General features: G+C 50.0%; 2 protein-coding genes across 3 annotated transcripts; one reads left to right on the forward strand and one right to left on the reverse strand.

Moving 5' to 3' along the window:
- Positions 1-7,970: 7,970 nt before the first annotated feature.
- On the reverse strand, positions 7,971-11,201 carry ANAPC15 (anaphase promoting complex subunit 15). 2 transcript variants are annotated; one of them, XM_053466967.1, is made up of 5 exons: positions 11,068-11,201; positions 10,038-10,160; positions 9,714-9,773; positions 8,677-8,811; positions 7,971-8,206 (listed from the first exon to the last, which is right to left on the reverse strand). In XM_053466967.1, exons 2-5 carry the CDS (start codon positions 10,155-10,157, stop codon positions 8,159-8,161), a joined length of 363 nt encoding a protein of 120 aa, XP_053322942.1. In that variant the 5' UTR covers positions 10,158-10,160; positions 11,068-11,201; the 3' UTR covers positions 7,971-8,158. The 2 variants fall into 2 exon arrangements, with proteins under 2 accessions (XP_053322942.1, XP_053322943.1); XM_053466968.1 differs by having other exon boundaries at positions 8,663-8,811.
- Positions 11,202-12,068: 867 nt separating this feature from the next.
- Positions 12,069-23,081, forward strand: CCM2 (CCM2 scaffold protein). Its single transcript, XM_053467700.1, has 10 exons — positions 12,069-12,430; positions 18,839-19,015; positions 19,409-19,492; positions 19,928-20,111; positions 21,315-21,451; positions 21,537-21,672; positions 21,779-21,836; positions 21,983-22,121; positions 22,341-22,479; positions 22,654-23,081. The coding sequence occupies exons 1-10, from the start codon at positions 12,401-12,403 to the stop codon at positions 22,953-22,955; spliced, it is 1,386 nt and encodes a 461-aa protein (XP_053323675.1). The 5' UTR covers positions 12,069-12,400; the 3' UTR covers positions 22,956-23,081.
- The last annotated feature ends 2,730 nt before the right edge of the window (positions 23,082-25,811 follow it).

A 25,811-nucleotide genomic window follows, 5' to 3' on the forward strand; every position in this document is an offset into this window, starting at 1 on the left:
TGCAGGTGGCGCGGTCATTACTGCAGAGACCGGGTGACGCGGAGCTCTCTGCCGCCAACATTTAAAGGGGAATCGCTCCACGTGGATTTATTACCGGGCAGATTAACGATTAATATTAAATATCGCGCTGTTTTCTTTTATTAAACCAGTTTGTAGTTTTTGCCCCAGAATATAATGTTTTCAGGCAGCTGCCCTCCTCAGCCAACAACATACTTTGCTACAAGGCCTCACAACCTGCAATACCCACCTCCATGTTCCCCACAATCAACTGAAGCCCAAGCAAACCTGCATACTTTGTACAAGATTTCACTGGAGCTGCCCCCATATCTCTGGAATCCGCTCCCCCGGAACCTTCAGCTTCCTCCCTCCCGCCATTCAAGAAACATCTAAAAACCCACAGAGAAGCCGCGCCATCTTAGCTGCTAGAACTTCCTTGTCATCAATACAACCACCACACTACCTCTCACCCCCCACTACCTCTCACCCATCACTGATACCCCCACACTACCTCTCACCCATCACTGATACCCCCACACTACCTCTTACCCGTCACTGATACCCCCACACTACCTCTCACCTGTCACTGATACCCCCCACACTACCTCTCACCCATCACTGATACCCCCCACACTACCTCTCACCCTGACACGGATACCCCCCACACTACCTCTCACCCATCATTGATACCCCCCACACTACCTCTCACCTGTCACTGATACCCCCCACTACCTCTCACCCTGACACGGATACCCCCCACACTACCTCTCACCCTGACACGGATACCCCCCACACTACCTCTCACCCATCACTGATACCCCCCACACTACCTCTCACCCCCCCACACTACCTCTCACCCCCCCACACTACCTCTCACCCTTTCACTGTGCCTTATGTTTGTCACCCCATTCCCTCTAGATTGTAAGCTTGCGAGTCAAGTCTCTCCACGGTTTGTCTGTCAGTTCTCGTCTTGTCGGACCCCTTGAATTTATGAATTGTATTAAGTGCTGCGTAAACTGTTGGCGCCATATAAATACATGTACATTATACAGGGGGCCGGGTCACTGATTTATCTATACATTATACAGGGGGCCGGGTCACTGATTTATCTATACATTATACAGGGGGCCGGTCACTGATTTATCTATACATTATACAGGGGCTGGTCACTGATTTATCTATACATTATACAGGGGGCCAGTCACTGATTTATCTATACATTATACAGGGGGCCGGTCACTGATTTATCTATACATTATACAGGGGGCTGGCCACTGATTTATCTATACATTATACAGGGGGCCGGGTCACTGATTTATCTATACATTATACAGGGGGCCGGTCACTGATTTATCTATACATTATACAGGGGGCCGGGTCACTGATTTATCTATACATTATACAGGGGCCGGTCACTGATTTATCTATACATTATACAGGGGGCCGGGTCACTGATTTATCTATACATTATACAGGGGGCCGGGTCACTGATTTATCTATACATTATACAGGGGGCCGGTCACTGATTTATCTATACATTATACAGGGGCTGGTCACTGATTTATCTATACATTATACAGGGGGCCGGTCACTGATTTATCTATACATTATACAGGGGCCCGCTCAATGATTTATCTATACATTATACAGGGGCCGGTCACTGATTTATCTATACATTATACAGGGGCCGGTCACTGATTTATCTATACATTATACAGGGGGCCGGTCACTGATTTATCTATACATTATACAGGGGCTGGTCACTGATTTATCTATACATTATACAGGGGGCCGGTCACTGATTTATCTATACATTATACAGGGGCCGGTCACTGATTCATCTATACATTATACAGGGGCTGGTCACTGATTTATCTATACATTATACAGGGGCCGGTCACTGATTTATCTATACATTATACAGGGCCGGTCACTGATTCATCTATACATTATACAGGGGCCGGTCACTGATTTATCTATACATTATACAGGGGGGCCGGTCACTGATTTATCTATACATTATACAGGGGCCGGTCCCTGATTTATCTATACATTATACAGGGGCTGGTCACTGATTTATCTATACATTATACAGGGGGCCAGTCACTGATTTATCTATACATTATACAGGGGGCCGGGTCACTGATTTATCTATACATTATACAGGGACCGGTCACTGATTTATCTATACATTATACAGGGGGCCGGTCACTGATTTATCTATACATTATACAGGGGCCGGTCGCTGATCTATACATTATACAGGGGGCCGGCTCGCTGATTTATCTATACATTATACAGGGCCAGCTCAATTGCTTCCTTCAAGAGAAGCTCTCTGGGGTCAGCCCTTCATTCTGCGGAAAGAACTCGGGGAGAGACTTCATCCCTTATTGGGGGAAACACAGTAGATTTGGACTTTTATCAGGTGATTATTCTCTGGATATTAATGCGTTCCGGGAGTTTTATATAAAACGCAGCGTTTGGAAAGTCGGCCGCGGTGAAGTAACATCGCTCCCCGGCCGTCTCCTCCTGATCGCTACGCCGGTAACTATGGTTACTTCACTCATAACCCCGCCCCCCACACCGGGTGTTTCAATGGCCAGCTGTTACCGGACAGAGCGTCCGGCGAGACCCCACAAGAAGGGAAAACGAAGGAGGCAAAAAAAAAAAAAATGATAAGAACTGTACTTTTTGGCAAAAAAGAAAACCAAACATTCCACTCCAAATAAATAAAAACACAGAGTTTATTACAGACGCTGTCACGGTCAGGACTACTTGCCAAGCCGTGACTGTGTGGAGGGCATGGGCATGAAGGGGTTAATAGCACCAAGCCTCTGGATTTACTAACTTCACCCCTTAGCAAGGCATAAGCTATACCAAATTAACCCCCAAATCCTGCCTGTATCCCCCCAGGTAGACTGCCACCACTCACGATTTTGATACCGGATTCGTGAGAAATCCGAATTAGAACATTTATCTCTATATATATATCAACCCACCCCGGGCAAACAACATATATATATCCTGTAGAACTCAATAACAATACGGTAACGTGTTATCCTCTCTTAGGGTTCGTGGATATCGATACTAGAGCCCAAAGACAGACTTAGATTTTGAATATTTTAATAACAAAAAGACAAAGATTACACAGTGCCAGAATTACAAAAAACAAGACATACAAAATAAAAGTAAAACAGCAAACAGTTCTTAAAAGCAATAGGACTTAAACACAGGACCCTCACTCACGAGTTTCTCCAATAAGTAGGCCTGTGGGAACTCCTTAAGTCCAGATGGTTTCTTATGATGTTGTTCTGATCACAGAGTATCGTGGAGTTCTGCTTTGAGGTCGCTGCATTGTCCCTAAATCAGACTTTTGCAAGCAAACGCCCCTCTGACCACATGACTGATTATATGACACCATCCCCAAGAATCGGGTCCCATCTTTGATGTGCCAATAAGTTATGGTGGGGTAAAGGTGATGGAAACCCCCCCACTTAAGATAGGAATGGAATTCCTATAACTCAGGGTCCTTATCTGTTAGGCCATGAATCACCACAGGGGTCCTTTGGGAAGATGACACCTCTAGCCAGAACAGATACAGAGGGCATTCACAAAGAAACACATTAAATCAACCTCAGATCAACTCATTGAATGCTTAAACAAAGAAACTAACCACCTCTGCTGGGTTACCCTTCCATGCATCCACTACGTTATATGAGTTAATCATGACACCTCCCCCTTTAAGATGGTGGACAGAGGAGGTCAGCACACGCTGATCTACGATGTCTGCCTAAATTCTAGTCTCCCCCTGACAAGACAAACAGTCAGCGTTCCCATAGAAGCTGACTTGTCACACCAGCCAGTAAAACTATACTGCTGTAGCACCGGACTCCATCTGAGCAACTTGCTAAACTTCCCATCTAATCTATCCGCCTGAAGAGAAGGGTTGTGATCGATTATAACAGTGAAGTCACAACCATACAAGCATGGCTGTAACTCCTGCAAAGCACACACCATAGCTAAGCACTCTTTGCCAACCCTTGAATAAGCCTCTTTCTTTGGCGATAAGTTACTCAGACGTTTTAAGGCCTCATCCATTTGTTTCTCTGCCCTGCTTAGGATTGCTAAACGCTGCCCATTCCCAAGCAAGACAGCAAACGGGTGTCCATTGTCCTGGGCTTCCTGTGTGGATCCCAGGCTCTTGGCTTCACCTACACTCACAGGGCGAGGCGTTTCTTGCTGACTGGTCAATGCAGCTGTCTTTTCGTCAACCCGTACTATATTATCCTCTGTAGCTGTTGCCCCAGCATCTTGCTGGTATGTCACTACAGCTACAGGGGAAATATTCTGTCCCTCACACTGCCCACTCAGTGAACACACAAAAGGGATATCAAGGTGTGAATTTTCCTCCCCCTCCTCCTTATCTCCAGACCTTACAGCTGTAGGAGTCTTAGGCACAGTGGAGAAACTACCCCTTTCCTGCTTCTTAACCTCCAGCACTTTAAGGGTTAAAGTAAGCATTTCCTCTGGAGCATTAAAGTTGAGTTTTGGCTGTTGATACACAGAGACATCACATTCCATATATCCCTTGTTTTCCCTTTGAGAAAAGTCAGTAACATGAGTATCCTCAGACACCCCTATATCATGTATACTTTCTCCTGCACCCAACTCTAAGTACTCAGGTGCTGTAGGCACGGTTGGGCACACATCCCCAGTCCCCTTTAGTTTTCCAGGGATAATACCTTCAGGGCATACAACTTCTAAAGGCACTTTTACAGAAGTATCCCCAGCATCCCTGAATCCCTTGGCTACCTGATCACCCATAGTAACACTATGCTTTTCCGTATCAGGGGGCATTGAACCAGAAGAGCCTCTACAGACTCCCTGTTCCTGAGACTCTGCCCCTCCAAAGGTCAAACCACACTTTTCCCCTAGAGCTTGCTCGCTAGGTGTGGTCCCTTGGTGCACATCCCCCTTCATCCCTTCAGGAGACAGGATCCTGGGTGCTGATTCAGACAGGCATACCTCTACCTTCTGGGCTCCCTCCCAGCTACCCACTACTCCCAACGTTTCAGACAGTACCTTAGGTTGGACAGGGCTCTCTACCAGCCCTCCAGGTTTGCAGGTTTCCTCAACTGGTGCATACTGGCAAACAAGTCGACCCAGATCCTTGCCCAGCAAAACATTAACAGGAATATCCTCGGATATCCCCACCTCCCGCAAACCCTTGCCCACACCCCAATCAAGGTACACACGTGCCACTGGCACTGCAGGGCGCACCCCGCCAATTCCATGGATGGACATGGTCTTCCCAGGGATATGATCCTCCAATTTTACCATCTCAGGCCGCACCAGAGTGCAAGCAGCCCCCGTATCCCTGAGTCCCATAGTCACACAGTCACCTACAGTCACTCTTTGTAGGTTCTCATCTTCATTCCCCTGAACCTTGGAAACAAACAAGACAGCTGGGTGTTCCTCAACTGCTACACACTGCAAATTGTCTCCTTGCGCCTCCTTTGGTCTAGCCACAAACAAAACAGACGAAGCTCCTCCAGCTGTACCTCCATTTCCATTTGTCTGTGGAGATGGTCTCTTAGAAGGGCAGGTGGCACTCAAGTGCCCAATCTGGTTACACCGATAACACCGGCGGGTATCCCCCTGGCCCGATGTGGCCCCTGCTCTGTTGGCTAGAAAAAGTGTTGGTGATAATCTCCCGGCTGGCTTAGGAGTTGGTGGCTGGTAGGCTGCTCTTTTCCAAGTAGATGGTCCTTGTGATGCTTGTACCTGCTTGGTTGTTGGAGTACGGTTGTTGGCATAATCGTTAGCAAGATCTGCCGCCTCTGCCGTGGTCTTAGGTTTTCTGTCCAGAATCCACTCTCGGGCCTCCGGACTTCGTGACCTCAGGAACTGCTCCAAAATCATCAGATCCTCCAGGGCCTCATATGTAGTAACTTGTAGGCCTCCAGTCCATTGCCGGAAAACAGTCCGAAGCTGTCCCGCATATTCGGTGCAACTGTCCGATGTAGCTTGCTGCATCTCTCGAAACTTTTTTCTGTAGAATTCAGGGGTGAGGTTAAAACTTTTTAACAAGGCAGATTTTATGGCCTCATAGTCCTGATCAACTTCCATTGGTAAGGAAGCAAACACATCCAGTGCTTTCCCCTTCAGACGTGGGGTTAAATACTTTCCCCACTCTTCCTTGGGCAGCTGGTACTGCCGGCACACTTTCTCAAATCCTCTCAAAAACACATCCAAGTCAGTGTCCTTTTCCAGCATTGGAAAGTGTTCCAGGCGAGGTCGGTTAGCATATCCATCCCCGTTAACAATGCTTTGGGGAGACGGACTATATTGCTTTAACCGTAGAAGTTCCAGCTGATACCTCCGCTCAGCTTCTCGTTCAGCAGCTGCCCGCTCCGCAGCTCTCTCAGCAGCCTCCATCTCTCTCTCTTTCTCTCTTTCCGCAGCCTCCCTCTCTTTCTCTCGTTCCGCAGCCTCCCTCTCTCTCTCCTTGTACTGCAGAATCAGGTTGAACTTTAGCTGAGGATCCACGCTCCCCAGATCCTTTAGTAACACTTGTAACTCAGAGTCCATTACACTCAAGGCGTTAACTTTATCAGGAAAACATCCTTGATCCACAGGCTCTTCCAAAATCACATTTGCTCCAATGGCCTGCTCTGCACAGAGTTTATCATGTTCCAGGAGATCCAAAATCAGCTGCTCTTTACTTTTGCCAAAAATTTGTATATTCCTTTCTTGACAAACCAGCTCCAGGGATTCTTTTGGCTGTCGTCGATATGCCTCCATAATGCAGTATGGTAGAGAAAAATAAAAAGGAGAGGAACGAACTGTTTTGCACTGTATGTCTGTAATTAGGCACTGAGTAATGTCTTTGGGAAATTACACAAAACCCATGTAATTTCTTCTAGTACTAAAATCACCAAACCGGGCAATATAAATAGCACTAAAAAACTCTAGATATCCCACCGCTGCCACCAAGTTTGTCACGGTCAGGACTACTTGCCAAGCCGTGACTGTGTGGAGGGCATGGGCATGAAGGGGTTAATAGCACCAAGCCTCTGGATTTACTAACTTCACCCCTTAGCAAGGCATAAGCTATACCAAATTAACCCCCAAATCCTGCCTGTATCCCCCCAGGTAGACTGCCACCACTCACGATTTTGATACCGGATTCGTGAGAAATCCGAATTAGAACATTTATCTCTATATATATATCAACCCACCCCGGGCAAACAACATATATATATCCTGTAGAACTCAATAACAATACGGTAACGTGTTATCCTCTCTTAGGGTTCGTGGATATCGATACTAGAGCCCAAAGACAGACTTAGATTTTGAATATTTTAATAACAAAAAGACAAAGATTACACAGTGCCAGAATTACAAAAAACAAGACATACAAAATAAAAGTAAAACAGCAAACAGTTCTTAAAAGCAATAGGACTTAAACACAGGACCCTCACTCACGAGTTTCTCCAATAAGTAGGCCTGTGGGAACTCCTTAAGTCCAGATGGTTTCTTATGATGTTGTTCTGATCACAGAGTATCGTGGAGTTCTGCTTTGAGGTCGCTGCATTGTCCCTAAATCAGACTTTTGCAAGCAAACGCCCCTCTGACCACATGACTGATTATATGACACCATCCCCAAGAATCGGGTCCCATCTTTGATGTGCCAATAAGTTATGGTGGGGTAAAGGTGATGGAAACCCCCCCACTTAAGATAGGAATGGAATTCCTATAACTCAGGGTCCTTATCTGTTAGGCCATGAATCACCACAGGGGTCCTTTGGGAAGATGACACCTCTAGCCAGAACAGATACAGAGGGCATTCACAAAGAAACACATTAAATCAACCTCAGATCAACTCATTGAATGCTTAAACAAAGAAACTAACCACCTCTGCTGGGTTACCCTTCCATGCATCCACTACGTTATATGAGTTAATCATGACAGACGCAAATAAATTACAAGCGACGCAGTCAGAGCCCAAATTCCCAGCGTTCCCCCTCCGTGTAAAACGAACCCGCCGGCCATCACATTCTGTGTTATGCAGAAGTGTCAGGACTCGACGGTCTCTTCCCGCCATGTTATTTACAGGCTGGCTGACCACGGTCCGTACACTTTAGTGGCCTTGGGCTCCTCAGATCATCCATTGGTCTTGGTCCTGTTCAGCTCCCTCCATATCAGCCTGGGGGGGGGAGATAAACCAATCACTGGTCAGCACCGGCAGGAGCCAACGGAAGCCTAATGAGACCTCACTGAAAAACCACATCCGTGGCAGAAAGCGGGTTATTTATCGCTGGGGTCTCTCTAGGATACAAGGGAGAGAAGTGGGCGGGTCCTTTGGATATAAGTGGGCGGGTCCTACGGGGAGAAAATGGCTCCGTACATGGATTAAAAAAACTACTTTTCAGAGGCTTTAAATGGATAAAATAAAATACTGATTTTAATTTTTTTTACAGAATGCGTTATCAGCCGTTTCTCACCCGGACTAATAAGTCCACTTTCTTTAAACCTGGCTATATTTTTGTTTTAAATCTATATTTTCCTGGGTTTTGATGTACGCGCTCCCCTCCCCCGCGGGGTACGTCTCTGTACACGGCTCATGCGCGGCAGGCCCTGGCTGCAGGAACAGAGAACTTACGCTCACGTCCTCACCATGATCTCCCCGTCATCGGGAGACTCGTTGTAATCGTTCATTTCATCCATGTCCTGCATATCCTCATCATCCTCAGAGTCCTCTTCGCTGTCTTCGTCATCCTCGTCATCCTCCTCTTCTTCCTCGTCGTAAGGCTGGGTAACCAAAAATCACAGTCATGAGCCTAGGGTTTCACTGTTGCCCCCATTCACCCAGCAGGGGGGGCATCGGCCCCTAAAAGACCCCAACTCAGCGATCAATGCTGGAACCCTCCTCAGTCTCTGCCCTACGAGTTCACAGGCGAAAAACACTCCATTTCTGGAGCAAACTCTGTGATTTTAGTTACTTCTATAGTACAGAGAAGCCCACAGCAGCCAGCGGGTCGGCTTCTGATTGGCTGAGATATTCAACGCGTCCCCGATACTATTCACCGGCCAATAGAAGAAAGAAGATGGTGACAGGTTGGGGTAAAGTCTTTAAACCTCAGACTGATATTGAATACAGAATTTGCCTGCAGATCGGCCCCATCCGGCCCCCGTCTAGTCGCCCGTTTCTCCTGCTTTAAAGACTCGAACCTAAATCAGTCGTTGGTCTCGTCTTAGATTCAGGAGCCGTATATCTATCCCGCGCATGTTTAATCCCCTCACTGTATTACCCTCTACCACCTCTGCTGGGAGGCTGTTCCACTTATCTAAACCCAAACCACCAGCCCCCACCCCCCGTCAGTAAAGTAAAACTCCCTTCCTTCCAGTCTCTGACTCTCTAGTGTTGGATTCCGGTCTCTTGTTGTAATTTTTCTCCTCCTTCGAAATAAATTCCCTCCCGTCCTTTATCCCTTTATGGATTTAAACGACTCTCCCCGTCTCTCTCTCGTCTCTCCTCTCTCCTGTCTCCCCCGTCTCTCCCTTCTCCAATCGCCCCCCCCGTGGCTGTAATGTTGCTGATATATTTGCGTCCCAGAGCGTAACAGACATTCTCTCTGCACCAGAAGGTGAGACACAGGTAACGCTACGGAATATGATGGCGCCACATCGACGAGTCTCTCACACATTCATACCTCTGAGGCCGGTTTGCCGATCGGCACCAAATTGTTGTCTTTCTCGGCTATGCTCTGGAGCTACAAAGGAAAAATACAGAAATATTAGATGTTAAGCTCTGCTGCCGAGCTGCGGACGTGGGTCCGGGGTGCAGCCTGTAACGCAGGGACTGGACCGGGGGGGGCAATTACCAAACTAGGGTTCAACAATAATATCCCGGATGAGAATGCTGCCCCAACTGGATCGGATCGGGGGCCGGGACCGGGGCCACTAAACACCAGCGCGCCAAAAGAAACACGAGCTTCTACAGCGAAAGAACCGGCAGGCGGCCCCCGCGGACTCACCCACGCCTGATGCTGCTGCTCCTGTTGCTGTAACTCATTCTCATCTACACAGGGTCTGTCCAGATTAAACCACAAGGACTCCGTGACTTGCGGGAACAGAGACGGGAACAACGTGGACATTATCTGGGGGGGAATAATACGGTTATAATGACGCAGTGTCGCTCATCAGCCGTCAGTGAAAGGGTTAAATAATGGTTTCTGGCCACAAATGACACTTTTTTACATTTTACCTAATAAAACATAAAATTCCGTAGCGCTGTACGATGGGTAGACAGTGCCTCGCGCACAGGAGCTTACAATCTAGAGGATTGCAACCCACATTTGCATCTCTCTGGGTGTTCGACAAAAGAAGCAAGCGCTAAAGCTGGCTCTCTAAAGAGACATCAAACATAAGTATAACACATACCCAGACCCCGCCGGCACATCGGCCCCATCCGGCCCCCGGCTAGTCGCCCGTATCTCCTGCTGTAACGACTCAAACTTTAATCAGTCGTTGGTCTCGTCTTAGATTCAGGAGCCGTATGTCTATCCCATGCATGTTTAATACCCTCACTGTATTACCCTCTACCACCTCTGCTGGGAGACTGTTCCACTTACCCACCACCCTCTGTAAAGTAAAACTTACATCACACATTTAATGATGTTTGGATATGGAAGCCTTTTGGTAATAATTGTATCCCTCTGATCAGTGAATATAATCCGCCAATCAGGACGCAGCCTGGAACTGAGATCTCTTATTACCGGCTGCGGTGTAACAGATCCCACAAATGTGTTATATTAGCCCCATTGTCGGTGGGAATTACACACCGAATACTCACAACCCCCTCTCCGGTTTATTGGGGTGTCTGACTCACAGCTCCCCCCTCACTCACTCCGGTTTATTGGGGTATCACTCACACACCATCAAGCGGGATGCCTAACTGCATTCACGCGGTTTCTGACGCGTTTCGGTTTCAGAGTCCTGCTCCTCTGGGGAACCTGAAACGATGTGTACGGTGAGTTACCCCAATACCCCGGGGCAGTTACCTACCGGTAGATATCAGCCGCACACCAGGGTCCAGCAGCAGCTGCCTCCTCCAAGATGGCGGCGCCCGGAGACTTCCTACCATAGAGAGCAGGTTGACAACAGAAAGGCCGTTTCTATGGTAAAACCGTGAAGTCAGCGCCCGGGACACGCCCTCTCCCCTCCACACACATACTATGGGCCGCGTTGGATGCTGGGAAGTCTACACCCAACATGGCAGGATGCTTGAATAGAGTCCGGGGCGGCCGGTGGGAGCAGCAAATCGGTGGGGATTTCGCCTGCCGGGAATAGGGGTGAGAAAGACAGAAACCCGGAGGGTCCCGACCAGTAATGCGAGCGTCTGCTATTAGTGTGTGGAAGGGTCTTACCTGCCCCTGCCCCTGCTGCCAGCCCCCACCCCTTTATCATTAGTAACAGCCCCTCTGTCACCGGGTCCCCCTCGGCGGCGGAGCCCCCCAAATGTCACCTGGTCCCCTCAGCGGCAGAGCCCCCCATCTATCACCGGGTCCCCCTCAGTGGCGGAGCCCCCCATCTATCACCGGGTCCCCCTTGGTGGCGGAGCCCCCCCTCTGTCACTGCGTCCCCCCTTGGCGGCGGAGCCCCCCATCTGTCACCGGGTCCCCCTCGGTGGCGGAGCCCCCCATATGTCACCGGGTCCCCCTCGGCGGCGGAGCCCCCCATCTGTCACCGGGTCCCCCTCGGCGGCGGAGCCCCCCATCTGTCACCGGGTCCCCCTCGGTGGTGGAGCCCCCCATCTGTCACCGGGTCCCTCTCAGCGGCGGAGCCCCCCATCTGTCACCGGGTCCCCCTCGGCGGCGGAGCCCCCATCTGTCACCGGGTCCCCCTCGGTGGTGGAGCCCCCCCTCTGTCACTGCGTCCCCCCTTGGCGGCGGAGTCCACCTCAGCTTCATTGGCTGATACGCCGTCGTTTTGCTCGTCTCTCTAACGTTCTGTTTTTTTTCTTCTCTTGTTTTTTTTGCAGGTTTCCGGATATCTTCTCCCCACGCATTCTCTGCCTGCGGACCCCCAACTCCGCAGCCCACCTGCCCGTCTTTACCTCCGGATCTCCATTCTCAGTAGATGCTGTTTACCCCCCGATGCGGCTCTTTGTAGGGGGTATTCGCTCTCCTATCTATTTGCCCCGTTTGCCGTTCGCTGTATTTCTGTCCCCTGTTCCTAAGCGTTCTTCCTCCCCTGTATAAGCCCACCTGTAGCTACAGGGGCTGCAGGGATGTCATTGAATCCCCCAAAACGGACGACAGCAGCTCCACCAGACACCCCGTCCTCCTCGTTGTCTGCGACCCCCGACCGCCGGAGGAGGAAACTCCGCACGTGAGAGATGGAAGATGACGGAAAGAAAGGCAAAAAGGTAAGAAAAGCCCAGAAACGAGTGACTCCCGGCTCAAACCCCACACTGAGCTGATGCTTTATGGCAATGCTAATGAAGTCCGTTCCTCCATAGGCTTTCATTAGTCAGAGAGTCTGGCTGGGTGATTAAGACTGAGCCATTCTATTGTCCCCCACAGGCAGTATGATAAGGAGTCGGGGGGGTTTAGTAGATCGGGGATCAGATAACAGAGCGAGAATCATACAAACGGCTGATATGCAGCTGCCTGAAAACAGAATATTATGGGGGCAAAAACTGCAACTGGGGTAAAAAAGAAAACAGGTATTTTTAATCTGATGCCGGTAGAAGGATGCTGGGAGATCCCCTGAGAGGAGGAGCGGCGTGTATCCTCCGGGGTTGCAGACACAGCTTAGTTCTATAGGTGTTTGTACCCCTGTGTGGCCCCCGATGCCCCCGGGGCAGGTATCTTGGAGCCTTCGCTGGGTGGGGGATTTCCCCCGCAGTATTAGCAGGCCTTTGTTACACGTCACGGCGGCGGCTCCCCCGGTACTGAAGGCGGTCAGTGCCGGTAACTGAGCCGTATCCGCGGCGCGTGAAGGAAACGCAAACACTGGATTGGTTTGTTGCCAGGGAAACGGCGGTTTGGACCCGGATGCACCCGCTACGGGGCAAATCCTCTCCCGCCTGCTTTGGGCTCAGCATTTACTCTCAGTGATGTAATTATATATAATGTGCGTGTATATATCACCGTTCAAAAGTTTGGGGTCACTTGGAAATCTCCTTGTTTTTGAAAGAAAAGCCAATTTTGTCCATTAAAATAACATGAAATGGATCAGAAATCCAGCGCAGACGGGGTTAATGCTGTAAATTACTATTGTAGCTGGAAATGCCTGATTTTTAATGGAATCTCTTCATAGACATACAGAGGCTCTTTATCACTCCCATCACTCCTGGGTTCCAACGGCCCTTTATCACTCCCATCACTCCTGTGTTCCAACGGCCCTTTATCACTCCCATCACTCCTGTGTTCCAATGGCTCTTTATCACTCCCATCACTCCTGTGTTCCAATGGCTCTTTATCACTCCCATCACTCCTGTGTTCCAATGGCTCTTTATCACTCCCATCACTCCTGTGTTCCAATGGCCCTTTATCACTCCCATCACTCCTGTGTTCCAATGGCCCTTTATCACTCCCATCACTCCTGTGTTCCAGTGGCCCTTTATCACTCCCATCACTCCTGTGTTCCAATGGCCCTTTATCACTCCCATCACTCCTGTGTTCCAGTGGCCCTTTATCACTCCCATCACTCCTGGGTTCCAATGGCCCTTTATCACTCCCATCACTCCTGTGTTCCAATGGCCCTTTATCACTCCCATCACTCCTGTGTTCCAATGGCCCTTTATCACTCCCATCACTCCTGTGTTCCAATGGCCCTTTATCACTCCCATCACTCCTGTGTTCCAATGGCCCTTTATCACTCCCATCACTCCTGTGTTCCAATGGCCCTTTATCACTCCCATCACTCCTGGGTTCCAATGGCCCTTTATCACTCCCATCACTCCTGTGTTCCAATGGCCCTTTATCACTCCCATCACTCCTGTGTTCCAATGGCCCTTTATCACTCCCATCACTCCTGTGTTCCAATGGCACGTTGTGTTCGTTGATTTAAGTTTTAGTTTCAAAGGATAGTTGATGGTTAGAAACCCTTTTATTATTATGTTGAGTGACCCCAAACTTCTGGTGTGTATGAGTGAGTGAGTGTGAGTGTGTATGAGTGTGAGTGTGTGTAATATAATTTGATTGTGGCTTATTTGTGACTTCACGGTGTGTCCTTGTATGCAAATCAGCTCCAGTGTAGGGTTCTTTATTTGCATTCCCTGTTCCTGTTGTTTTTTTTTATTGTTTTACTTTTATTTTTTTGGGTGGGTTTGAGAAATACCATAAATACCGCGGGAGCCGCCGTCTTAACTGCCTGTTCTCAGGATCTCCAGGATTATTCCTCCCCATCCTTAGAAGCTGAGCCGCGAAGGAGGTGGTATCTAGTTCCGTGCTTATAAATCCCCCCCCCCTGATATTTCAACCAAAAATCTGAAACCATTAAAAAAAATATTAATACATTATACAGGGGCCGGTGACTGATTCATCTATACATTATACAGGGGGCCGGTCACTGATTTATCTATACATTATACAGGGGCCGGTCAGTGATTTATCTATACATTATACAGGGGCCGGTGACTGATTCATCTATACATTATACAGGGGGCCGGTCACTGATTTATCTATACATTATACAGGGGCCGGTCACTGATTTATCTATACATTATACAGGGGGCCGGTCACTGATTTATCTATACATTATACAGGGGGCCGGTCACTGATTCATCTATACATTATACAGGGGGCCGGTCACTGATTTATCTATACATTATACAGGGGGCCGGTCACTGATTTATCTATACATTATACAGGGGCCGGTCACTGATTTATCTATACATTATACAGGGGGCCGGTCACTGATTTATCTATACATTATACAGGGGGCCGGTCACTGATTTATCTATACATTATACAGGGGCCCGGCCACTGATTTATCTATACATTATACAGGGTGCCGGCTCACTGATTTATCTATACATTATACAGGGGGGCGGCTCGCTGATTTATCTATACATTATACAGGGGGCCGGTCACTGATTTATCTATACATTATACAGGGGGGTCGGTCACTGATTTATCTATACGTTATACAGGGGGCGGTCACTGATTTATCTATACATTATACAGGGGGCCAGTCACTGATTTATCTATACATTATACAGGGGGCCAGTCACTGATTTATCTATACATTATACAGGGGGCCAGTCACTGATTTATCTATACATTATACAGGGGGCCGGTCACTGATTTATCTATACATTATACAGGGGGCCGGTCCCTGATTTATCTATACATTATACAGGGGGCTGGTCACTGATTTATCTATACATTATACAGGGGCCGGTCACTGATTTATCTATACATTATACTGGGGGCCGGCTCGCTGGGGTCTGTATAACGCGCAGTGAGGGCACAGGGTTTAGTGAACGAGTCCCTTTCTGTAGTTGGTGTTTCCTTCATTGATTAAATCATCAGGATATTGCGTGGTTTCTCGGCACCGGTGACATCTGACGGAGGACGCTGAGACAGACAGACAGACGTATATATCTGAAGACACTCGTGTAAAGTGGGACTGTAGCTTCAGGTGTGAGGAGTGTTGGTTTGTATCGGTGGGTTCCTGGTTCAGTCACCCGGCGCTTAAGTATTTCCATGTGAGCCGGATAGAGTCTGGATAATGCTGCGTGTGCATTGGGGGGGGGCAATGGGACAGGGGTTGCTGGAACTTCCTGGGGGGGGGGCTTTGGCAGGTGGCTGCTGGGGGGGGGGCTGGGGCATGCTGGCGGGGGTCACTGTGGGGGGCAGGGGCTGCTGGGGGGGGCAGAGGCTCCTGGGGCGTCCTGGGTGACTTTGCCGCCTCGCTAGTCGTCGTTGCTCTCGGAATGAGGCTGTAATGATGTTTGTTGCGTTTGCTGCTTCTCGTTGTCGCCTTTTATACAGGTGGGTTTTCAGACTTAAAGGAAAGGAATAAATAGCAACCCAGACCCCGCCGGCAGATCGGCCCCATCCGGCCCCCGTCTGGTCCCCCGTTTCTCCTGCTGTAACGACTCAAACCTTAATCAGTCGTTGGTCTTGTCTTAGATTCAGGAGCCGTATGTCTATCCCATGCATGTTTAATACCCTCACTGTATTACCCTCTACCACTTCTGCTGGGAGGCTGTTCCACTTATCTACCACCCTCACAGTAAAGTAAAACGTCCTTCTGTTTCATTTCAGTCTCTGATCCTCTAGTGTTAGATTTGGGTCTCTTGTTGGAACGGTAGGTCGGTTCCACGGGTGATACGGTCTGCGAGCTCCCGTTCCGGCCGTATAATAATAATAATAATAATAATAATGATTAATAGTTAAATGATGATAATGCTGATTAATAATAATGCTGATTGATAATAATGAGTAATAATAATCATGTTACGGGGTGGGATAGTCTGCGGCGTTCGTCTCGCCGAGATGCTCTTTCCATGCTGGGAGCCAAAACTTCATGAAAACAGGAAGCCGGAGCTGCGAGGTGCGGCCCCTAATTCTTCCCCCGCTTCCTACGGGAATTCTGTGTATCCGAGATCTAATCAGAACTCCCATTATCCTCAGCCAGCTGGCGGGCCCTGTCTCCTGAGTGCTCATTGGTGCGTTCTGGTCCTGCACGGCCCCCCCCCTCCTATTGATGTCACTTGCGGGAGACTTTGGACGAACGCCCGTTTTAATGACGCTGCACAGAAGGGGTTAAATGTTTTTGGCGTCCTGAATAGATGGTGTTTTGGTGATTCTGGTGCCAGCTGGTCTGCAGGTTTTTCCTCCCCGTTAACGGGTTGCTGGCGGGATGCTGCCCCCCACCCTGTGCCGGCCGCACCGTTATCATGTGGCCCCCCGTCTGTTTCCTTTTACTGTCAGGGCGGATCTGGGAAGTGTTTCTGGGACCCCGCGGATTGTCGGCCGCGCAGTCTCCGGGGAGCTGCCCTTTCCTTTCCCGGGGGGGGGGAGGGAGTCAGCACGTCAGGGCCCTGAGACCCCCAGAGGCTCTCGGACGGGGATCAGTCTGAGCCCGGAGCCGGTCAGCCTCGTCCTCTCCGTGTGTCATGGTGAGTGCGCCCGGGGGTGATTAGAGCGTATATATAATATGTGATATAATGTCGCTTTCATAGAGTGTGGCGGGGTCTCTGTGACACCCGGTCTCCCTCTCTGTCTCCGCACCGTTACCGTCTCCCCTGCCGCTCTGGTTCAGGGGTCTCTGTGACATGGCGGTCTCTCGTCTCTCCCCTCTCTGTCTCCGCACCGTTACCGTCTCCCCTGCCGCTCTCTCCCTCTCTGTCTCTGCGCCGTTACCGTCTCGCCTGCCGCTCTGGTTCAGGGGTCTCTGTGACATGGCGGTCTCTCGTCTCTCCCCTCTCTGTCTCCGCACCGTTACCGTCTCCCCTGCCGCTCTGGTTTCGGGGTCTCTGTGACATGGCGGTCTCTCGTCTCTCCCCTCTCTGTCTCCGCACCGTTACCGTCTCGCCTGCCGCTCTGGTTTCGGGGTCTCTGTGACATGGCGGTCTCTCGTCTCTCTCCCTCTCTCTCTCTGCGCTGTTACCGGCTCCCCTGCCGCCCTCGTTCCGGGGTCTCTGTGACATGGCGGTCTCTCTGTCTCCGCGCCGTTACCGTCTCCCCTGCCGCTCTGGTTCAGGGGTCTCTGTGACATGGCGGTCTCCCTCTCTCTATATACGTATAACGTGCTTCCTAAAACCCACCTGTTCAGAGGAGCTTACAATCTATCCTCCCCGCATCCCTCCTAATAGATTGTAAGCTCCCAGGGCCCTCGCCCCCTTCTCTACCAGGAAGTGATGTCACCGGTAACTTTGTATGTTGTTAAGTGTGCGCTCCCCTCCCCCTCTTTGCTGTAATAGCGGAGTATATGATGTAATAATTCTACTTCTCTTTACTCCGGGGATCCCCCCTAACAGCCAAGCCCTGTGTTATAAAGTATCCATGTATGGGGTCGGGGGGCAGTTATTTTGCCCCCTCCTGTGTAGTTTCCGTGTGATGACGTTAACCCCGCGGGTTCTGCACCCGATGAGGAAGCTGCGGTCGGTTTCTTTCCTGCCGGCGTCGCGCAGCTCGCAGCCGATGATCTAAACCCCGGATTCAGCGCCGAGTCCTCTGTGGCCCCCGCCGGTTTACCAATGGAAGGGGAGGTAGGGGCCGTGCAGCTTAACCCTTCGCGTCTCGGTACTAAGTGCGCGGCATCGCTCGGTATTCGCCATCCGTTTGGTGCCGCTCTCGCGTCCGCCGCGGGTATCGGCTTATTGGGGCCGGTCGGCCCTCCTGCCGGGGCTGATGTTGGGGGCAGAATATATTGTTTTATGAAGAATTTGCCCCCCCAAACAGGGCCGCTGCTCGTATCAGCGCAGGGAGCTCCCATGTAGGTCTGGGGAGATCCTGAAAGACAGAACTGTTGGGAGGAGGTTGGGGGCCGAGGCTGAGAAGTAACTTTTTTTTATTACAAGGTGGATTTTATAAAAAGAACTGACGATATGTACCCAGCAAAGAGCGGCCGCATCTGATGGGATGTTGTGGTCTGGCTAAACAGAGCGGGGGGCAATTATTCGGACTGTTTAATAGATAATTGTGTTCTTAGTGGTCAGATCCTGTAAGGTTGGCGGTGTTCCTCGGTATCAGTGACAGGGGGGACTTAGCGGTCAGACGTCAAAACGAAATAGCGTTAAAAATAAAATTCTAATCATTTTGTGTTAACCCCTCGCTGGCCGGCGTTGTTCCGTGCCGCTCTTTCTCGCCCGCAGCCTGGAATCGTGTCGCCCTTCAAGCGGGTTTTCCTGAAAGGCGAGAGAAGCCGGGATAAGAAAGCGCAGGAGAAGGTGACGGAGCGGCGGCCGCTTCACACGGTGTCCCTGTCGCCGGCCGAGCGCCGCGTCGAGCCCGACGTGCTGCTCAACGACTACATCGAGAAAGAAATCAAGGTATCGCTCTTTAACCCCGAGCATGCTGGAGACGCGTTTCGCTGCAGCGGAGATTCCCCCCTCCCTGGACCGAATTTCTGGCGTATGGGAGCATTTAGCGCAAGCATTGCATTGGTTGCCATAGCGATTGCACCATCGCTACCATCCGGTTTGCATTAAAATAGAGGGCAGGGGGCCAGTCTGTGATCCAGCCGGATAGGAGCCCCCCGTCCAGGACCCCAGAATATATTTATTGCTCCGCTGCAAATAACGCCTCCCGTTAATAAGGCGGCCGCCCCGCAGCAGATACCTGGAATGTCGTTACGGCGAGACTCGGGAAAGCGATGATGCGTTTTGCGGCCCTCTGGACAGGTCCCCGGCACGTTTCTGACATCATCTCCCCTTTCTACACAGTACTTGGGGCAGCTGACGTCTGTCCCCGGATACCTCAATCCTTCCAGCCGGACGGAAATACTGCAGCTGCTCGACAACGCGAAGGTGAGACGGCGCGGGGGTCCGGGGCCAGCTCTGCCTGCTGCCCCCCCGTAACCCGAGAGACCCCCGCGTTCCTACAGTACAGCTTTCATTACATTAAACGTGCAGGTTTTATATATACAGGAACGCGGGGGTCTCGTGCCGGGTGATAAATATATAATTTACCAAGCCCACCTTATAAGATGTAAACGTTTCTGCTCTCAGGATTATTCCTCCCCGTTACGGAAGGAGAAGGGAGAGAGAACCGGAAGTTGATCAAATACCTAAATATCTCGAAAGAACCAAAAGCGCACATTCTAGGCAATTTTTGATTAGTTATTTTCAGAGAGGGAGGGGTTAATTCGGGGCGATATCCATTTGCAGGTGAATGAGACCCCCGAAAGGGCTTTTTTTTCCTCCCCGTTCTAAATGCGTCTTTATCCCCTGCTTTGCGTGTAGAGACTTCACCAGCTCCCGGCCCAGCTGGCCCCTGAACAGGACGCCTTGATCAGCTTATCCGCCTACAACGTCAAGGTGCTGTGGCGCGACAGCGAGGACACAATTCTCAGGGTACCCATCCACGACATCGCGGCCGCGTCCTACGTGCGCGACGACTGCCTGCATCTGGTGATCCTCAAAACGGGTAAAAGAGCGAGGTTTCTGTAAACTCCCAAAACCCAATCGCACCTTAAAATATTACGCCCCCCCAATACGGTAATATAACCCCCCAGCGCTGTATGAAGTAATATAACCCCCAGCGCTGTATACAGTAATATAACCCCCCAGCACTGTATACAGTAATATAACCCCCAGCACTGTATACAGTAATATAACCCCCAGCGCTGTATACAGTAATATAACCCCCAGCGCTGTATACAGTAATATAACCCCCAGCGCTGTATACAGTAATATAACCCCCCAGCGCTGTCTACAGTAATATAACCCCCCAGCGCTGTCTACAGTAATATAACCCCCCAGCGCTGTATGAAGTAATATAACCCCCAGCGCTGTATACAGTAATATAACCCCCAGCACTGTATACAGTAATATACCCCCCCAGCGCTGTATACAGTAATATACCCCCCCAGCGCTGTATACAGTAATATACCCCCCCAGCGCTGTATACAGTAATATAACCCCCCAGCGCTGTATACAGTAATATAACCCCCAGCGTTGTATACAGTAATATAACCCCCAGCGCTGTATACAGTAATATAACACCCCCCAGCGCTGTATACAGTAATATAACCCCCCCGCGCTGTATACAGTAATATAACCCCCAGCGCTGTATACAGTAATATAACCCCCCAGCGCTGTATACAGTAATATAACCCCCAGCGCTGTATACAGTAATATAACCCCCAGCGCTGTATACAGTAATATAACCCCCCAGAACTGTATACAGTAATATAACCCCCAGCGCTGTATACAGTAATATAACCCCCCAGCACTGTATACAGTAATATAACACCCCCCCAGCGCTGTATACAGTAATATAACCCCCAGCGCTGTATACAGTAATATAACCCCCCAGCGCTGTATACAGTAATATAACCCCCAGCGCTGTATACAGTAATATAACACCCCCCAGCGCTGTATACAGTAATATAACACCCCCCAGCGCTGTATACAGTAATATAACCCCCAGCGCTGTATACAGTAATATAACCCCCCAGAACTGTATACAGTAATATAACCCCCAGCGCTGTATACAGTAATATAACCCCCCAGCACTGTATACAGTAATATAACACCCCCCAGCGCTGTATACAGTAATATAACACCCCCCCAGCTCTTATGAAGGACTTGGTGTTTTTCCGTCGCTGATGCCGTTTCTGTGGTTTAGCTCAGGATCCGGGGGTCTCGCCGAGTCAGAGTCTATCCGCCGAAAGCGGCAAACTGCTGACATCGGGGTCTCTGTCGGAGTGCGGGCCGGGGCCGGTGGAAGCCTGCTGTCTCGTCATCCTCGCTGCTGAGAACAAAGTGAGTTTGGGGCAGAATCCGCTGTTTTCTGGGTGGGGGGGGTGGATTCGCTGTGTGCTGAAAGCCCCCGTTTGTTCTCCCGCAGGCGGCCGCCGAGGAGCTCTGCCTCCTCCTGGGTCAGGTCTTTCAGATCGTTTACACCGAGTCCACCATCGACTTCTTGGACCGGGCGATATTCGATGGAGCTTCGACGCCGACGCGGCACATGTCCTTACACAGCGGTGCGTCCTGCCGGCCGCGCATGGGAAGATGGCCATTACTCTCATCCGTCCCCTGATGGCGCGTCGGGCTCTTTGGGGTTAATTTGTGTTCTGCTTGTATTTGCAGATAATTCCTCCAGTAAGGTGGACGTGAAGGAAGCGTACGAGCTGGAAGCCGGCGCCTTGTAAGTCTCCGCCGCGCGTCTCTCCCGTAATAATTCACCGGCTTTCCTCCCGCGTCGTCTGCTGCCCGATGTCCCTTTATGCCCAAAACATTCCTATTCTGCGTTTTTTTCACCCGTAAAGCTCTGACCCCAAAACGATCTCTCAGCTCTTTCCAGGACTCGGCGGACGCCGACGGACATTCCCCGTCTTCTCTGTCCGACCTCCATTCTCCTCAAAGCAAAGCCGCCAGCGAGGGAGAGCTGAGCGCCTCGGCCGCGGAGCTCCTGCAGGACTACATGATGACCGTAAGGGGCCGTGGGGGCCGCGCAATCGCTTCATCGGGTCTTTACGGCCTTGTACCCATCTACCTTTGCTTTCTTATAAGGCTTGCAGGGCATTATGGGAGTTGTAGTTCACAATGTCTGCACGCGTGCCGTGTCCGTTCTCTCCCTCTTTAATAATCGGGGTTAAGCGCGTCGCTGGCCTCCTGTTCCCTGTTCAGACGCCATGTTTTCTCTTTCCAGCTGAGGACGAAGCTGTCGTCGCAGGAGATCCAGCAGTTTGCGATGCTGCTTCACGAATATCGCAACGGCGCCTCCATCCACGAATTCTGCATCAACCTCCGGCAGCTCTACGGGGACAGCAGGAAGTTCTTGCTTTTAGGTAAACTCGTTAAAGTTTTTTTTTGGCAAATTGATGTATGTTTTGCATGGACTCCGATGCATTTTGGGTCATGCGTACCTGAGTACACTCCCTGCGCACGCCGCCCAGTCCCCCCGTCTCATGCGCTTTATGATGAGACGGTAATGGACGCTTTTTTGTTCTTTTCTTCCTTAGGTCTCCGGCCGTTTATCCCAGAGAAAGACAGCCAGCATTTCGAGAACTTCTTGGAGACGATTGGTGTGAAGGACGGCCGGGGAATCATCACGGACAGCTTCGGGAGATATAGGAGAACCATGAGCACCACGTCCAACTCCACCACCAACGGCAACGGCGCGGCCGGCGGCTCGGACGACCAATCCGTGCCGTCCGAAGGAGACGAATGGGACAGAATGATATCGGATATCAGCAACGACATCGAAGCCCTGGGGTGCAGCATGGACCAAGACCCCCCTCAAGGACCCGCCGGCTACTCTTGACCGGGAGCCGGCCGGTCGCAGCTTCTCACCAGCGTTTACATGTAACGGCAGAGGCCGAGGCCCACGTATCTTCTACGATCCCCGGCGAATGCGGCTGAGGGTTTGGGGTCCTTTAGAAGACTGTTGGCCCCCACCCAGGGCGCGTCACGGAGATAAAACCTGAAGTGCGTTGGTTTCCGCAGCAGTACCCGCCGTGACCACTCGGTGGCGCCCTCTGCAAACAGCAAAACTAAAGCAGCGGCTATTCCAGAAAGAGGCAAAGTTTTCTAGTTTTGCACATTTTTGTTACACTCAGACTATTTTTATATATAATATATAGATATTCGTAAAAAGAAGAAAACTAAAAGTCAAAGTTTACCACAATGTGAAAGCGTTTCGCTTGATACTGAAGGATGATAGTGCTGCGATTATTCAGCATTTTGCTTTGTGTGTGTTTTGTATTTTTTAATATTATTCGTTAGAATGCGGAAAATGTCTGTTTCACCAAAAAGTGGCTTTTCCCAGGAAAAAAAAAAATAAGCTGAGCAGGGTCACAGTCATTGGGGGTAAGTTGTGGTTTGCTGTGAGTGATGGGAGCCGCGTTTCGCATCTTGTTACCGCAGTACGAGTCGTTTACAGGAACTGGCAGACGATATTCCTGGTCAGACCCAAGAAACCCCATCAAACGGGCCCCGAGTAACACGACGCGGGGGCCGCTTAGTCACAGGCTAGTGGGGGTTGCGGTGTTTGACATTGATTTGCTGTATATTGACCAACTTCTTTTTCATTGCCACAGGCCAAAGTAAGTGGGGTTTATTCACTAAACTGCGAGTCTGCAGGAGGCCTGAATGTTGGATTCACTGGGCTGTGCTGGCCCTGTATAATGTATAGTTAAATCAGTGAGCCGGCCCCCTGTATAATGTATAGTTAAATCAGTGAGCTGACCCCTGTATAATGTATAGATAAATCAGGGACCAGCCCCCTGTATAATGGATAGATAAATCAGTGAGTCTCCCCCCTGTATAATGTATAGATAAATCAGTGACCGGCCCCCTGTATAATGTATAGATAAATCAGCAAGCCGGCCCCCTGTATAGTGTATGGTTAAATCATTGAGCAAGGCATCTCACTGATGTAACTATACATGTTACAGGGCCAGCTCAGCCCTTCTTTCAGCAGAAGCTCTGGTGGGTCAGCCTTCCAGGTTTAGTGAATAAGCCCCACCATGTCCAGTATGTTCTTTGCATCCCACTGGCCCTCATGGGGTTAATCTACCTCTTGATCTAGCTCTGTTACCCCTAGACGCCACGCCACACGTGCTTCGTTCTCCTGTCCCAGGACCTATATCACGGAGGGACTGTGGTTGGCTGCATTAGGTCACATGGTACATGTCTTTGATTTGAGCGATACGCTGCGGTTAGATGTTAAGCATCGGCTGTTATTCTGTTCCTTTAATGCTGACCGGGGCACCCAATAGTTTATCATTCCAGCTAAAAAAAATAACAAGCAGCCAATCAGGACGCGGCTGCCACGTTGGAGGCGTGTCTCTGTATCTCGCGTTACCTGCTAAGAGCAGCAATAACCGGCAGGACCGGAACGGCCCGTAATCTGCCCCAAAGAGCCCTTTACGCTGTAAGATTCCCCCCCCCCCCGTGCGAATACCGCGGAGCGCAGCCAATCAGGGCTTCGAATCGCTCTCTTTACATCACGACTGTCATTGGCCCTCCGTAGAGACAAATCGATTAAGAATATTTCTAGGATTTCATTTTACAAAAATCATGAGATTCGGTAAATTCCGGCCTTTGAAAAATGAAATACCCCTAAAATCCTACGGCGCGGGGCAAATCGGCTTCAATACCATCTTCGCCACGGTGACATCATCGGTCTGAAGCCCAGCGTGTAAAACCCCTAAGTAAAACTGTGGCCCTTGGGGTGGCCCTTGTACTGAACGTTAACCCTTTGATTTCCTGTTACTGCCGTTGTGTGAGTTTTGGGCGCGTAGAATTATTGCGGTTTTTTTTTATATAATATTCTGTATTATCTGTTTACTCATCTTTTATGCTTTTTTTTTATGTAGTTTTTTAACTGTAAATATAGAAGTTCATTTAATGCAGTCTGTGATTCCAATCGAAACTGAGCCAGGTGGTGGGCGCCCCGTGACCCCCGACGCTGTGGGGTATATTCACTAAATGGGGAAGGTGCAGGAGCGCTGAACATTAATCTCCCGGCCTTCACTGCACATTATGACGGACTGACCCCTAAGCCGGCCCTGCGTAATGTATAGTTAAATCAGTGACCGGCCCCCTGTATAATGTATAGATAAATCAGTGACCGGCCCCCTGTATAATGTATAGATAAATCAGTGTGCCAGCCCCCTGTATAATGTATAGATAAATCAGTGACCCGGCCCCCTGTATAATGTATAGATAAATCAGTGACCGGCCCCTGTATAATGTATAGATAAATCAGTGAGCCGGCCCCCTGTATAATGTATAGATAAATCAGTGAGCCGGCCCCCTGTATAATGTATAGATAAATCAGTGAGCCGGCCCCCTGTATAATGTATAGATAAATCAGTGACCGGCCCCCTGTATAATGTATAGATAAATCAGCGACCGGCCCCCTGTATAATGTATAGATAAATCAGCGACCGGCCCCCTGTATAATGTATAGATAAATCAGTGACGGCCCCCTGTATAATGTATAGATAAATCAGTGACCGGCCCCCTGTATAATGTATAGATAAATCAGCGATAAGGGTTAGGGCTGGTCGGAGGTGACTCGGTGCTCGGACCCCTGTCATGCACGACGTGGCAGTGAGGGGCAGACGTCGTGTCCTGTGTGTACCTGCCCCCCCTCCCCCGCGTCACTCAGTCT

This window comes from Spea bombifrons, chromosome 5 (genome assembly GCF_027358695.1).
Source record: "Spea bombifrons isolate aSpeBom1 chromosome 5, aSpeBom1.2.pri, whole genome shotgun sequence".
Lineage (NCBI taxonomy): Eukaryota > Metazoa > Chordata > Amphibia > Anura > Pelobatidae > Spea > Spea bombifrons.

Bases quoted from the DNA above. Each gene is read 5' to 3' on its own strand.
- ANAPC15 (XM_053466967.1), bottom strand. From the start codon at position 10,157: ATGTCCACGTTGTTCCCGTCTCTGTTCCCGCAAGTCACGGAGTCCTTG. The intron at 9,774-10,037 runs GTGAGTCCGCGG...TTTCCTTTGTAG, and splicing joins AGCAGCAGCATCAGGCGTGG to CTCCAGAGCATAGCCGAGAA. The intron at 8,812-9,713 runs GTATGAATGTGT...TTGGTTACCCAG, and splicing joins TCGGCAAACCGGCCTCAGAG to CCTTACGACGAGGAAGAAGA.
- CCM2 (XM_053467700.1), top strand. From the start codon at position 12,401: ATGGAAGATGACGGAAAGAAAGGCAAAAAG. The intron at 12,431-18,838 runs GTAAGAAAAGCC...TCTCGCCCGCAG, and splicing joins ACGGAAAGAAAGGCAAAAAG to CCTGGAATCGTGTCGCCCTT. The intron at 20,112-21,314 runs GTAAAAGAGCGA...TCTGTGGTTTAG, and splicing joins TCTGGTGATCCTCAAAACGG to CTCAGGATCCGGGGGTCTCG.